At 43.1% G+C, this 15,699-nt stretch overlaps 1 protein-coding gene across 1 annotated transcript in view; it reads right to left on the bottom strand.

Annotated features, from left to right (window-relative positions):
• The window catches only part of PKHD1 (PKHD1 ciliary IPT domain containing fibrocystin/polyductin), a 358,183-nt gene that overhangs the window by 238,782 nt on the left and 103,702 nt on the right, over positions 1-15,699 (bottom strand). Inside the window, exon 36 of the mRNA XM_072143767.1 lies at positions 2,088-2,247. Coding sequence (XP_071999868.1) covers positions 2,088-2,247 — 160 coding nt within the window. The remainder of the gene's footprint in view (positions 1-2,087; positions 2,248-15,699) is intronic.

Here is a 15,699-nt window from a genome sequence, read left to right as displayed (position 1 = left end):
TACCAGGGACCCTCTGTGCTTTAGCTTCACAGGCTGTTACACTGTCTCTCTCTCTCTCTCCCTTCTGTTTCCTTGGCTTTTCCCACCTCCGTTTGCCTGATGTAATCTCACGCAGTAGAGGAAGAAGTGGTCCTACACAGTGTAACATCCTGTGAAGCTAGAGCACGGAGGGGCTCCCCCGTAGCACTTTAGGTTCATTAGCATCATAAAAGTTGATTCTAGAAGGAGGCCAAGAAGATTACCACAGTCACGGTGTCTGGATCTATGAGTAATGTCCCTGGTTTATCAGGATGGATTTATATCAAATAATAACAATTATCAAATAATAACCCAAATAGTGCTCAAGTCATAGTTACATACAGCATTAAAATAATATCAACATTCAGGGCTAAAATATTAGCACCATTATACATTTGTGTAGGTTGTTTACAGCAGTGGAACTTCAAAAATGGCTTTATATTCCAGGATTGTAGCTTCTCCACTGTCCTCACCCTGCTGTGCTCTGTGCTCTCTGCTGTCAGTCCTATGTATTGTCCCTGAAGAGATATGTAATCATAACTTTGTGTATGTTGTTAAAAGCAGCAGGACTGTGACGTGTAGATTTATAGTCCAGGATTGTAGCTTTTTTTCGAGGTGTGGGATACATTCTTACACTGCTGTGCCCTGTGATCTGAGCAGCTCTACAACCTTTACACACTTATTGACCGCTGTAGTGTTTAAACAGAAACTTACTACATCTTTTTCATTTATCAGAGGAGAAGGATTGTAGAGCAGCTCAATGCAGAGAGAAAAGAGCACAGCAGTGTGAGGACATGTCCCGCGTGCACTTGGAGAAGCTACAATCCTGGAATATAAATCCATATATTTCCCATTCCTACTGCTGCTAACAACATAGACAAAGGTCTCATTACACAGCTTTCTGGGGACAATACCTAACACTGGCTGCACAGAGCACAGCAGTGTGAGAATGCAAGCCCAGTGTACTTGGAACAGCTACAATGCTGGAATATAAATCCAAAAATTTCACAGTCCTACATACACAAAGGAATGATTACACATCCGTCTAGGGACAATACCACCTGTGTCGGACTGGTTGTGTGGGCCCCCACTAAAATGTTATCACCTCATAGAAAATAAAACCTACTATTCTACAAATTGGGTTGTCTCATTGTTTTAGAGCCTGGGCCCATCAGGAGATCCACTTGTTCTCCTATGGGCCAGTCCAATCCTGCCTACCAATGGCGGCACAGAGCACAGCAGTGTGAGGACACACCTCCAGTACATTTGGAAAAACTGCAATCCTTAAATATAAATCTCTATATCACAGTCCTGCTGCTACTAACAAAATACACAATTATTACACATCTCTCCTTACAGTGGTCGTAGACCTACATGGTCATACGTGCTGATACATTCCCTTTAAAACATGGCTAGTAGTAGCCATGATGGTCAGTTGTCTGCATTAGCAGAGGTACGAGAGGGGGTAATGTGGTATCACAGGGCGCCCCCTATCCTTTGGCTACATCCCATGATGCTTCAGTTACTAGTCTAAGGGCTAATATCTCAGCTGTTTCTGATCCCAGCCATCCCCTGAGGTGTCAGCTGGTAAAGACCCGCCCCTGAGGATAGTGTCCTAATCATCCTGCATCCTCAGGGGCGGGTCCTTACCAGCTGACACCTCAGGGGACGGCTGGGATCAGAAACAGCTGAGATATTAGCCCTGGCAGGGTGCAGTAAGGGGTTAATACCTTATCCTCAGTGAGGATCCCCTGCAGCGCACATCCCTTTTCACCTCCTCTCCCATTCCTTCATACAATTTGCATCACCTCTGTGTAAATTATTTACTTTTAGGGCAAAATAATCACTTTTTTTTTTTTCTCCAAGCCGAGAAAGTGAATTTCTAATCTGCGACGCGGGAATATTATCAATCACCTCAAACCAATATTATTCATGAAGAGGGCAAAGCGATCCAGCCATGCAAAGGAGACCGCAGCTGCGTCCTCCGCATAGGATCAGTACACCGAGCCTCAAAAGGGCCCTTCATAAAAAGAGCAGAAATAGTAAAAACGGAAAAAATCACAAAATACCTTTGATATGGAGGAGGTTGAGGATTGGGGTGTCCTCATCCAGCAGCAGGGTCCGACCTCTCTCCACTGTGACGTTGTCGCCATCTAGTGGAGGGGAACCAGAAGGCCAGGAGGAATTCCGAGACCACACGCTGCAGAAGTGGAAGGAGATGTTACCTTCCTAGAGCGAGAAAAGAGCAAAAATATATATAAAAAATGTATTCTTATCATTACAGAAATAAACATAAACCCCTAAAAGACTCTTCAACTAAATATCTATAAGTGACTATGAGAAAATGTGTACCATATCAGAGCACAGACTTTGTTCTCCTCTTATGTATCCTTACACTGCTGTTCTCTGTGCTCTCTGCAACCAGTCCTAAGTATTGTCCCTGGAGAATGTGTAATCATAATTATATATTATATATCAAAATATTGATCTACATTACAAGCTTGTAGCTTCTCCAAGTACAATGCACTGGGAATGTACTGTGTTCTTACACTGTCCTTACACTGATGTTCTCTGTGCTCTCTGCAACCAGTCCTAAGTATTGTCCCTGGAGAGATGTGTAATCAAAATTATATATTATATATCAAAATATTGATCTACATTACAAGCTTGTAGCTTCTCCAAGTACAATGCACTGGGAATGTACTGTGTTCTTACACTGTCCTTACACTGCTGTTCTCTGTGCTCTCTGCAACCAGTCCTAAGTATTGTCCCTGGAGAATGTGTAATCATAATTATATATTATATATCAAAATATTGATCTACATTACAAGCTTGTAGCTTCTCCAAGTACAATGCACTGGGAATGTACTGTGTTCTTACACTGTCCTTACACTGCTGTGCTCTGTGTTCTCTGATTTACACTGATCTAAGTGACTCAGTAACTCTTCAACTATATTTCTATAAATCTAAAGTACAAGTGACTATAAGAAAATTTCTAACATATTTTATCAGAGCGGAGATTTTGTACTCCTCTTATTTTCCTCTTGCAAGCTTGTAGCTTCTCCAAGTACACTGGGGATGTATCCTCACACTGCTGTGCTCTGTGCCCTTTACAGCTAGTCCTAAGTTAGTGTTGTCCATGGAGAGATGTGTAATCATACCGAAATATTGATTTACATTACAAGCTTGTAGCTTCTCCGAGTACACTAGATGTATCCTCACACTGCTGTGCTCTCTACAGCCAGTACTAGGTATTGTCCCTGGAGAGACGTGTAATCATACCTTTGTGTAGGCTTTTAGTACCAACAAGACTTAGAAAAGGTGATTTATATTAGGGGATTGTAGCTACTCCCAGTGCACTGGAGCTGTGTCCTTACACTGCTTTGCTCTGTGTTCTCTGCTTTACACTGATCTACGTGACTCAGTAACTCTTCAACTAAATTTCTATAAATCTATAGTACAAATGACTATGAGAAAATTTGTACCATATCAGATCACAGACTTTGTTCTCCTCTTATGTATCCTTACACTGCTGTTCTCTGTGCTCTCTGCAACCAGTCCTAAGTATTGTCCCTGGAGGGATGTGTAATCATGCCGAAATATTGATCTACATTACAAGCTTGTAGCTTCTCCAAGTACAATGCACTGGGAATGTACTGTGTTCTTACACTGTCCTTACACTGCTGTGCTCTGTGTTCTCTGATTTACACTGATCTAAGTTACTCAGTAACACTTTAACTAAATTTCTATAAATCTATCAAGTACAAGTGACTATAAGAAAATTTGTAACATATTTTATCAGAGTGAAGATTTTGTTCTCCTCTTATTTTGGCTTCTAGGGATGTATCCTTGCACTGCTGCTCTCTGTGCTCTCTGCAACCAGTGCTATGTATTGTCTCCAGAGAGATGTCTAATAATACCGAAATATTGATCTACATTACAAGCTTGTAGCTTCTCCAAATACACTGGGGATGTATCCTCACACTGCTGTGCTCTCTACAGCCAGTACTAGGTATTGTCCCTGGAGAGACGTGTAATCATAGCTTTGTGTAGGATGTTAGTAGCAGCAAGACAGAGAAAAGGTAATTTATATGACATAATTGTAGCTACTCCCAGTGCCATGGAGCTGTGTCCTTACACTGCTGTGCTCTGTGTTCTTTCTGCTTTACTCTGATCTAAGTGACTCTATTGATATCTTTACACTGAGCACAGGAGGCAGGCTTTGGAAAAGAGTCATACAAAGATCTAATAGCACAGCAGTGTGAGGACATCCCCCCAGTGCAAGAAGTTCAGCTATAAAGTAGGAATATAACTGCGTATTTCACAGTCCTGCTGCTACTATCAACATAAATAAAGGTATATTTACACATCTCTCCACAGACAATACAGAACACTGGCTGCAAAGAGCACAGAGAACAGCAGTGTGAAGACACATCACCAGTGCATTTGAAGAAGATACAATCCTGGAAGATAACTCCATACAAATATCTAATAGCACAGCAGTGTGAGGACATCCCACCAGTGTAGGAAGTCCAGCTATAAAGCAGAAATATAAATGCATATTTCACAGCCCTGCTACTACTATCAACATACATAAAGTTATGATTACACATCTCTCCACAGACAATACATAACACTGGCTGCAAAGAGCACAGAGAACAGCAGTGTGAAGACACATCACCAGTGCACTTGGAGAAACTACAAACCTGGAATTTATCAATCCATATATCACAGTTCTGTTACTACTAACAACATACATAAAGGTATGATTATACATCCCTCAGGGAACATTACCTAACAGTGGCTGCAGAGAACAAAGAGCACAGCTGTGTGAGGACATGCCCCCAGTACACTTGGAGAAGCTACAATCCTGGAAGATAAATCCATATATCACAGTCCTGCTGCTACTAACAACATACACAATGGTATTAGTACACAGATATGTGGGGACAATAACAAACACTAGCTGCAGAGAGCACAGAGCACAGCAATGTAAGGAAACACCCCCATAAACTACAATCCTGAAATATAAATCTATTTATCACAGTCCTGCTTCTCCTACACAATCATACACAAAGGAGCAGATTTACTTACCCCGTCCGTTCGCGATCCAGCGGAGCGTTCTCTGCGGTGGATTCGGGTCCGGCCGGGATTCATTAAGGTAGTTCCTCCGACGTCCACCAGGTGGCGCTGCTGCGCTGAAGAGCATCGGAACGCACTCAAATACACCGGCCTATCCTGGATGAAGGTAAGTGCTAGCTCCGCGACACTTTCGGTTTTTTAAATGCGACGGTTTTTCCGAATCTGTCGGGTTTTCGTTCGGCCACGCACCCCGATTTCCGTCGCGTGCATGCCAGCGCCGATGCGCCAAAATCCGGCACAGGGCATTATACACAGACAATGCACTTTCAGGGGACTCCTCGGACCGGGTAAGTAAATGTGCCCCAATCGCTTTTGTTATTTCAGTCCAAATCTGGAACCAAGCGCTGGAGCAAAGTACAACCAATTCACTTTTTATTTTCTTACCCCTGACCCTGCCCTCTTCAGTAATCACATGCAAGGGAAAGCTGCGCAACTGCGCCAAAATCCGATCGTGTGCGACACAATCCTGGTGCAGACACCTAACCTGTTAATACCTGTCAATGCTGCGCAAATGCCGAAAATGTCAGAAAATCCGACAAAAGTGCGATCCTCAACCCTTAGTAAATAAGCCCCACTAAAGATGTACCAATAAATAGTCGGTGCACTCTGTCGGGGCACTACGGGGGGGTACCGGATTCATGAAGAACGTGCGACAGGAATCCTGAGTCTGGCGCCCCCTGCACACTACACAGGACACTGCACATAGTACACACTGCAGTGTTGTTAGTAAATGTCTCTTCACACTGGATGCAATGATGATGTGTGAGACACTGCATGGAGGACCTACTGACAAGAAAATAATCGGGTACATTACTATTGGATGGGATGGAGGAGAGCGACGTTCTTTAGCAGCAGGAAGATCTGTAACTTCTAATTCTTAAACATCCACGAGCGAAAGAAAACCCCGCCCCCCTGACTAATATGAGCCAAATTTCCAGGGGGCCATATCTCTAAAAAAGGCTTGACGTATTCTTAAAATGCAAACACCTATTTTGGGAGATCTCCACTGAAATTAATGGGGTGTTCCCATTTCAACAAATTAATGTTATTGTTTGTACAATGAAAAGTTATCCAATTTTCCAATATACTTTCTGTATCAATTGCTCAGTTTTCTAGATCTCTGCTTGCTGTCCTTCTGGGCCACATTTGCTTACCCGGTCCTGCGAGCTCCCCAAAAGTGCATTGTCTGTGTATAATGCACTGTGCAGTGATTCACAGATCGTGTGCCCGATATCCTGCATGTGTCGCTTCCCTGCTCAGCTCCGCCGGAGTTCGCCTTCTTCTTCCTGGTGCATGTAAGTGCTTGACCTTGCGACACAATTTGAATGTTAACTCCTGCGCTCAGTCCGAATCCGTCGGATCGTCCGACTGCCCGCCCTCCGATTTCTGCCGCATAAAAGCCGGCGCCGCTGCGCTACAATCCGATCGTCTGCGACACAATCACCAGTTAAACACCTGTCAAAGCTGTGCAAATCCAGAAAACCCGTGAACAGTCCCACAAAAGTGCACTCAAGGACCCTTAGGGTGATGTCACATGTGGCGTTTTGAACGCATTTTTGGCCCGTTTTTAGGCATTCCGTTTAAAAACGCATACGTTTTCTGAAAACCCATCTGTTTTTGACCAATTTAATTAAGATAATTGGTAAAACCTGTCAAAAATGGATGCGTTTTTTTAATGGACTGCTTAAACACGGGACAAAAACGCGTTCAAAAACGCCACGTGTGACATCACCCTCAGTAAATATGCCCCTATATGTTTACTTCTAGTGGACAGAAATCTGACCATGGTCACCCAGGTGCCCGGCTCGTTAGTATCACAGAGAGTAATCAGAGCTGTGTGTTATAATGAGCCGTGCACCTGTGTGTTATAACGAGCCGTGCACCTGTGTGACCATGGTCAGATTTCTGTCCACTGGAAGTAAACATAGAAGCTTTCTATAGCAGGACAGCAAGCAGAGATCTAGAAATCCATGAGGAATTGATGCAGAAAGTATATTGGAAAATTGGATAACTTTTCAATACACAAACAATTATCCTTATTTGCTGAAAAGAGAACATCCCTTTAACTATATCACTCAATATCCCCTACCTGCTGACAGGTCCCCTTTAAGCACAGACATCACTATAATCACAGACAACCCCTTTAAGAGTGTCAGTTACTTATCAGCTCATGGACCACCAGGTTAAAGGCATCCGGATTTCATTCCTCCCTGGCTGACATGTGCCGTGTATAATAAGTTGTCATGCGGTGGGCAATATGGAGGCGGCGTTGGCGCTGACACTCACATGCTCGCAGCGTGGCGGCCGGCGATGACAGATTTGCCATTTAACCATCAAACAAAAAGCAAAGTGTTCCCGGCCCCGGCCGGCGCTTTGACAAGGTTAACATTTCACGTGATGGAATGTAGTGTATTATTTCCCGATGTTAGGGACCCGTGACTCCAAACACTTCATCTCCATGATGAACGGCACGATGTGAATTCTCCGTAGCCCCTCGGAAAACACGAGCCCCCCGCCCACAGCCCCCGACACTGATGGGAAACACAATCCACCGCAATAGAAGCCCCTTTTATTTTCGTAACGTAAAGCTCGGCACAAGTTTCTCTTCCTCCCCGCCATCTGCTCTAATTATTGCTAATGTTCGGCCACCATCTTCTTACAACAATGAAAATAATTACGTCCTGGAGGGCAGAGAGAAAGATACAGGGATAAACAAAAGTTAATTACATTTTGCTCTCAGGGAAACAAGCAACTTTCCTAATAAAGAAGCAATTAGGTAGGTAGTGGCATCACTTACAGCGACGAAAAATCAGATTTTTACCCGGTTTTTCTTCATTGTCTGTAGATCAGGATATTTACCATAACGATAACACGGGTTTATGTAAATGACTGAACGAATGAACTGATTCATTATCTGCAAGAGGGCGATGACGGATAACTGCACAAGTAATAGTATTACATCAGAATCGTGGAATCTTCTACATGTGGTGTAACAGAATATAACTGCTATAATACTGCCCCCTATGTACAAGAATATAACTACTATAATACTGCCCCTATGTACAGGAATATAACTACTATAATACTGCCCCCTATGTACAAGAATATAACTACTATAATACTGCCCTCTATGTACAAGAATATAACTACTATAATACTGCCCCCTATGTACAAGAATATAACTACTATAATACTGCCCCTATGTACAGGAATATAACTACTATAATACTGCCCCCTATGTACAAGTATATAACTACTATAATACTGCCCCCTATGTACAAGTATATAACTACTATAATACTGCCCCCTATGTACAAGAATATAACTAATATAATACTGCCCCCTATGTACAAGAATATAACTACTATAATACTGCCCCCTATGTACAAGAATATAACTACTATAATACTGCCCCCTATGTACAAGAATATAACTACTATAATACTGCCCCCTATGTACAAGAATATAACTACTATAATACTGCCCCCTATGTACAAGAATATAACTACTATAATGCTGCCCCCTATGTACAGGAATATAACTACTATAATACTGCCCCCTATGTACAATAATATAACTACTATAATACTGCCCCCTATGTACAGGAATATAACTACTATAATACTGCCCCTATGTACAAGAATATAACTACTATAATACTTCCCCCTATGTACAAGAATATAACTACTACAATACTGCCCCCTATGTACAAGAATATAACTACTATAATACTGCCCCCTATGTACAAGAATATAACTACTATAATACTGCCCCCTATGTACAAGAATATAACTACTATAATACTGCCCCCTATGTACAAGAATATAACTACTATAATACTGCCCCCTATGTACAAGAATATAACTACTATAATACTGCCTCCTATGTACAAGAATATAACTACTATAATACTGCTCCCTATGTACAGGAATATAACTACTATAATACTGCCTCCTATGTACATGGATATAACTACTATAATACTGCCCCCAATGTACAAGAATATAACTACTATAATACTGCCCCCTATGTACAAGAATATAACTACTATAATACTGCCCCCTATGTACAAGAATATAACTACTATAAAACTGCCCCCTATGTACAATATACCTACTATAATACTGCCCCGTATGTACAGGAATATAACTACTATAATACTGCCCCCTATGTACAGGAATGTAACTACTATAATACTGCCCCCTATGTACAAGAATATAACTACTATAATACTGCCCCCTATGTACAAGAATATAACTACTATAATACTGCCTCCTATGTGCAGGAATATAACTACTATAATACTGCCCCGTATGTACAGGAATATAACTACTATAATACTGCCCCCTATGTACAAGAATATAACTACTATAATACTGTCCCCTATATATAAGAATATAACTGCTATAATACTGCCTCCTATGTACAAGAATATAACTACTATAATACTGCCCCGTATGTACAGGAATATAACTACTATAATACTGCCCCCTATGTACAAGAATATAACTACTATAATACTGTCCCCTATGTACAAGAATATAACTACTATAATACTAACCCTATGTACAAGAATATATCTACTTATAATACTGCCCCCTATGTACAGGGATATAACTACTATAATACTGCCCCATATGTACAGGAATATAACTACTATAATACTGCCCCCTATGTACAGGAATATAACTACTATAATACTGCCCCCTATGTACAAGAATATAACTACTATAATACTGCCCCCTATGTACAGGAATATAACTACTATAATACTGCCCCCTATGTACAAGAATATAACTACTATAATACTGCCCCCTATATACAGGAATATAACTACTATAATACTGCCCCCTATATACAGGAATATAACTACTATAATACTGCCCCCTATGTACAAAAATATAGCTACTATAATACTGCCCCCTATGTACAAGAATATAACTACTATAATACTGCCCCCTATGTACAGGAATATAGCTACTATAATACTGCCCCCCATGTACAGGAATATAACTACTATAATACTGCCCCCTATGTACAAGAATATAACTACTATAATACTGCCCCCTATGTACAGGAATATAACTACTATAATACTGCCCCCTATGTACAAGAATATAACTACTATAATACTGCCCCCTATGTACAGGAATATAACTACTATAATACTGCCCCCTATGTACAAGAATATAGCTACTATAATACTGCCCCCCAGGTACAGGAATATAACTACTATAATACTGCCCCCTATGTACAAGAATATAACTACTATAATACTGCCCCCTATGTACAGGAGTATAACTACTATAATACTGCCCCCTATGTACAAGAATATAACTACTATAATACTGCCCCCTATGTACAAGAATATAACTACTATAATACTGACTCCTATGTACAAGAATATTACTACTATAATACTGTCCCCTATGTACAAGAATATAACTACTATAATACTGTCCTCTATGTACAAGAATACAACTACTATAATACTGCCCCCTATGTACAGGAATATAACTACTATAATACTGCCCCCTATGTACAAGAATATAACTACTATAATACTGCCCCCTATGTACAGGAATATAACTACTATAATACTGCCCCCTATGTACAAGAATATAACTACTATAATACTGCCCCCTATGTACAAGAATATAACTACTATAATACTGTCCCCTATGTACAAGAATATAACTACTATAATACTGTCCTCTATGTACAAGAATACAACTACTATAATACTGCCCCCTATGTACAGGAATATAACTACTATAATACTGCCCCCTATGTACAAGAATATAGCTACTATAATACTGCCCCCCAGGTACAGGAATATAACTACTATAATACTGCCCCCTATGTACAAGAATATAACTACTATAATACTGCCCCCTATGTACAGGAATATAACTACTATAATACTGCCCCCTATGTACAAGAATATAACTACTATAATACTGCCCCCTATGTACAAGAATATAACTACTATAATACTGACTCCTATGTACAAGAATATTACTACTATAATACTGTCCCCTATGTACAAGAATATAACTACTATAATACTGTCCTCTATGTACAAGAATACAACTACTATAATACTGCCCCCTATGTACAGGAATATAACTGCTATAATACTGCCTCCTATGTACAAGAATATAACTACTATAATACTGCCCCGTATGTACAGGAATATAACTACTATAATACTGCCCCCTATGTACAAGAATATAACTACTATAATACTGTCCCCTATGTACAAGAATATAACTACTATAATACTAACCCTATGTACAAGAATATATCTACTTATAATACTGCCCCCTATGTACAGGGATATAACTACTATAATACTGCTCCATATGTACAGGAATATAACTACTATAATACTGCCCCCTATGTACAGGAATATAACTACTATAATACTGCCCCCTATGTACAAGAATATAACTACTATAATACTGCCCCCTATGTACAGGAATATAACTACTATAATACTGCCCCCTATGTACAAGAATATAACTACTATAATACTGCCCCCTATATACAGGAATATAACTACTATAATACTGCCCCCTATGTACAAAAATATAGCTACTATAATACTGCCCCTATGTACAAGAATATAACTACTATAATACTGCCCCCTATGTACAGGAATATAGCTACTGTAATACTGCCCCCCATGTACAGGAATATAACTACTATAATACTGCCCCCTATGTACAAGAATATAACTACTATAATACTGACTCCTATGTACAAGAATATAACTACTATAATCCTGCCTCCTAGAGGTGAGGTTGTGTGATAGTTGAGCTCCTGACCCCTTCTGATGTCTGGAGACAGCCCAGGGCGGGGCCATCCTGGGTGGGGAAGCTCCCCAAGCAAGGCCCAGGCTCCAAGGCCTAATCTGGCAGATAACACCCAGCCAGCTCAAACAAGGGATGTTAATCCCCAAGTTTCTGTTAAAGGAACAAATGTCAGCACTGCAAGTTCCAGTGCGAGTAGGAAAGTTTGTGTGGACAATGAAGAGGTTACAAGCAAGAAGCTGGTAAAACAACCTACCAGTGAAAATGTTGGATCATCTGTGAGCAGAGCAAAAGTGCCTGAAAGTCCAAAGGCAAGTAACATCCACAGTGTGCAGCAGCCTCCATCCCAGGCCTCAGGTGGACAATCCACCTCCACCCCGGGCAGGCAGAGGAGGACATCGCTGGAGAGACAGACAATCCAGGAGAACCTGAAGCAGCGAGTGATGTTACCAGCTGAGCGCACCAGGTCTGGGGGAATGCAGGCTGGGAAGGAGATGCAAGGCGGCCATGAGGAAAGAGCCAAAGGTGCTAACAGTGTTGTGTCTGCAAGACCTCTGGGACCCAGTCACCCAGCAAGAGATTGTGACCCCCGAGCAGTAACAGCAGCCACCAAACACCAGAAGTCACCGGGTCTGTTACCAGGAAAGAGCAGTGGTAGTGCGGCTACAGGATCCAGGCCTGCAAGCAAGTCAGAACAACACCCCAGTAGAAAACTGCAGCCCCCAGAGCCATCACCTGAGCTCCAGCCCCCAGAGCCATCACCGGAGCTCCAGCTGGCCGCTAAGATCCCAGGACTGGTGAGAAAAATGGACGCTTTACAAAAACAAAAGCTGTACCTGCAAAAGCAAATAGATTGCACTTACAAACTGAAGGCAGCAAACCCGGGGAAGCAGGCCCTGCTGAATAACAAGCTGGACTCCCTGGCCAAACAACTATCTGACATTGTGAGGGAGATGGAGTCTGTTATTGACCAAATGGGACCAGTTGGAGAGACCTACAGGAACCAGCAGAGGTTTGACAAGATATCTGCATCAACATCCAGGTCTGAGACCCAGCAGTCCCATGTAAGGCCAGTACTGCAGCCAGCAACTCTTCTTTTTGAGGAGGGAGATGTATACAAAAGAAGACAACATCAACACGGTGAGGTACTACAAGACCCAGCAACCCTTGATGAGGCACCACAAATCCCAGCAACCCTTGGTGAGGCACCACAAGTCCCAGCAACCCTTGATGAGGCACCACAAGTCCCAGCAGTAAGTGGACCTGATGACAGCAGTGAAGTTGTGCAAACACCACAAGTCCCAGGAGGCAGCAAACTGCAGGAGGACTCAGGACTCGCACCTGAAGGTAACACCATGGCACCTCAGGGTGTTTCTCCACAGGACTTTGCTGTGCAGGATGTTTCTGGGGAGGACATTCAGGACTGTGATCTGCAAGGGGTTAATGCTGATATTGATGAAGCTGCTGATGTGCCTAATATTGTGGTTGGTGTTTCTGATATGTCTGATGTTTCTGTGCATAAAAATGTCCCAGCTGAGGAGTCATCTCCAGTGCAGTCTATGGCAGCTGGTGACACAGATAGCACTGATGTTGTTGTGGAGGGTGAGGGACAATCTACAGCTGAGGAGTTCCCCCCACTAGTCACGCCACAGGCAGCAGTGCCCCATGGTCCGGGTGGTCAGCAGCCCCATGGTCCGGGTGGTCAGCAGCCCCCTTGTACTGATGATCCACAGCCCACACATCCCCCACAGCAGGACAGGGGTCAGTCATCAGGTAATGCATGGAGTCGAGGTTCCCCATTCTTCTCCTCTAATACCAGCTATACCGGCCAGGCCTTCAAGAGGAGGAATGTTGTCAGGTTTAGGCATAAGGGGGCTAAGGAAGATCTGCCTGACAGGAGGCATGTGGTCAGGGACATGTTGTGCGCCCAGATGGGTTTCCAGCCAGCCGACATCCTGGCCGTAATAAATCTGCCTGACAGACAGGGGTATGACATTAGCTTCAAGCTGATGTCTAATCTGGACCGGTTCTGGGCTCAACAACCCCGTTATAGAGATACTGAGGGGTGGAACAAGTTTAGTTTCATTCCCATCTCCAAACTAGATACAGCGGTTGTCACCATCATGTTCTGGAATGAGTCTGTCCCCCCTCAGGATATCATCATATGGCTCAAGAGACATTGCACCCTCATTTCAGACATGACCAAGACCAGGGATGAGGATGGGATCTGGACCGGGGGGTGGAGGGTCCTGGTTAAATTACATCAACACCAGAACATCACCCATCACCTCCCCAACTCCTTCTTTATCGGCAGAGAGAAGGGTGTGTGCTTTTATGTCGGTCAGCCCAGGTTATGTTTTAAGTGTGGAAGATCCGGTCATGTGGCGAGTAACTGCACCACAGTGAAGTGCACCCTGTGCGGGGACCTCGGCCATGTGAGCGCCAACTGCAAGACCATCAGATGCAACCTTTGTGGTCAGATTGGTCACCCCCACAGGGACTGTCCTGATGCCTGGCATAATATCTGTAGGGACCTCCCCGATGAAGACCTGATGGAAGGGGCAGATATACCAGAGGAGGAGCAGGAGGAGGAGGCGTTATTATCAGGATCAGTGTGCACAGTGCCAGAAACTCCTGATATTAGTGGTGCTGCCCCAGACCATCCAGGGACAGGTAACACTGAGGGAGACATGGAGGTAGGGGAGCAGCCATTAGTGCAGCCAGCGCCCATCTCTTCCCCTGACTTGACACCCACCACTGGGGGAAATCATAGTGTTAAAAAGAGGAAGAAGGACAGGAGCACCCGAAAACCTGAGAGTGCGTGGACTACCGTCCAAAAACCCTCAAAAGTGAAAATGCAGAGTCAGGCTGATGTTACTGTGACCACTAATAGGTACAGCGTACTGTCCGAGTCAGATGGAGAGGAGGAGATTGAGAGAGAACTGAAGCGCATGATGGAGGAGTATGATGACGACCCAGGGGGGGATCCTCCCACAAAAAGGAAACCCCTTCATGCCGAGTCACAGTCAGTTTGGGATATGGAAACCGGTAGTCAGGAAGATAACTCTGACTCTGATTTATGATGATGGGGTTGATCTTTCTATTTCTTCTCATGATGGCGCACTTCCATCTTACTGTGGTCACCAGCAATGTGAATAGTATTAGGGCTAGAAGGACCAGACATGTTGTGTACGAACATCTGAAATATCTCAATGCCGATGTGTTTTTCTTACAGGAGACCCGTTTAAACACCTTGGGTCTCATGCGAGAGGCGGAGAGAGATTGGCAGTCTGGTCCTTCCTTTTGGTCGCTGGCTGTGGAGCCTTATGCCGGAGTCTCTATCATATTTAACACCCATGATGTCACCGTCCACAGACTCACCGAGGTATCGATGGGACGGTGCCTGCTGCTAGAGGTCACCATCAGAGGCAGAAGACTCCGGCTCATTAACATCTATGGCCCACAGACAGTGACCGAAAGGACTCAGCTTTTTAACGATTTAAAGCCTTATCTGTTCACGTCTATTCCAGTCATCATGGCCGGGGACTTTAATGCCACCACTACCACCAGGGACAGGAACGGTAGGCCCCTTACCAGGGACTGTAAGGTCCTTAATAGTATTATTCAGCAGTCCGGCCTGTCTGATGTTTTTGTACTGGGTGGTAGGAGTCCTAAGTTTACTTACACATGTGCAGGACGCAGCAGTAGGATTGATCTCGCTCTG

Source organism: Engystomops pustulosus, chromosome 3 (genome assembly GCF_040894005.1).
Source record: "Engystomops pustulosus chromosome 3, aEngPut4.maternal, whole genome shotgun sequence".
NCBI classification, from domain to species: domain Eukaryota; kingdom Metazoa; phylum Chordata; class Amphibia; order Anura; family Leptodactylidae; genus Engystomops; species Engystomops pustulosus.
Note: the sequence above shows the minus strand (reverse complement) of the source record. Positions and strands in the feature narration are given on the sequence as shown.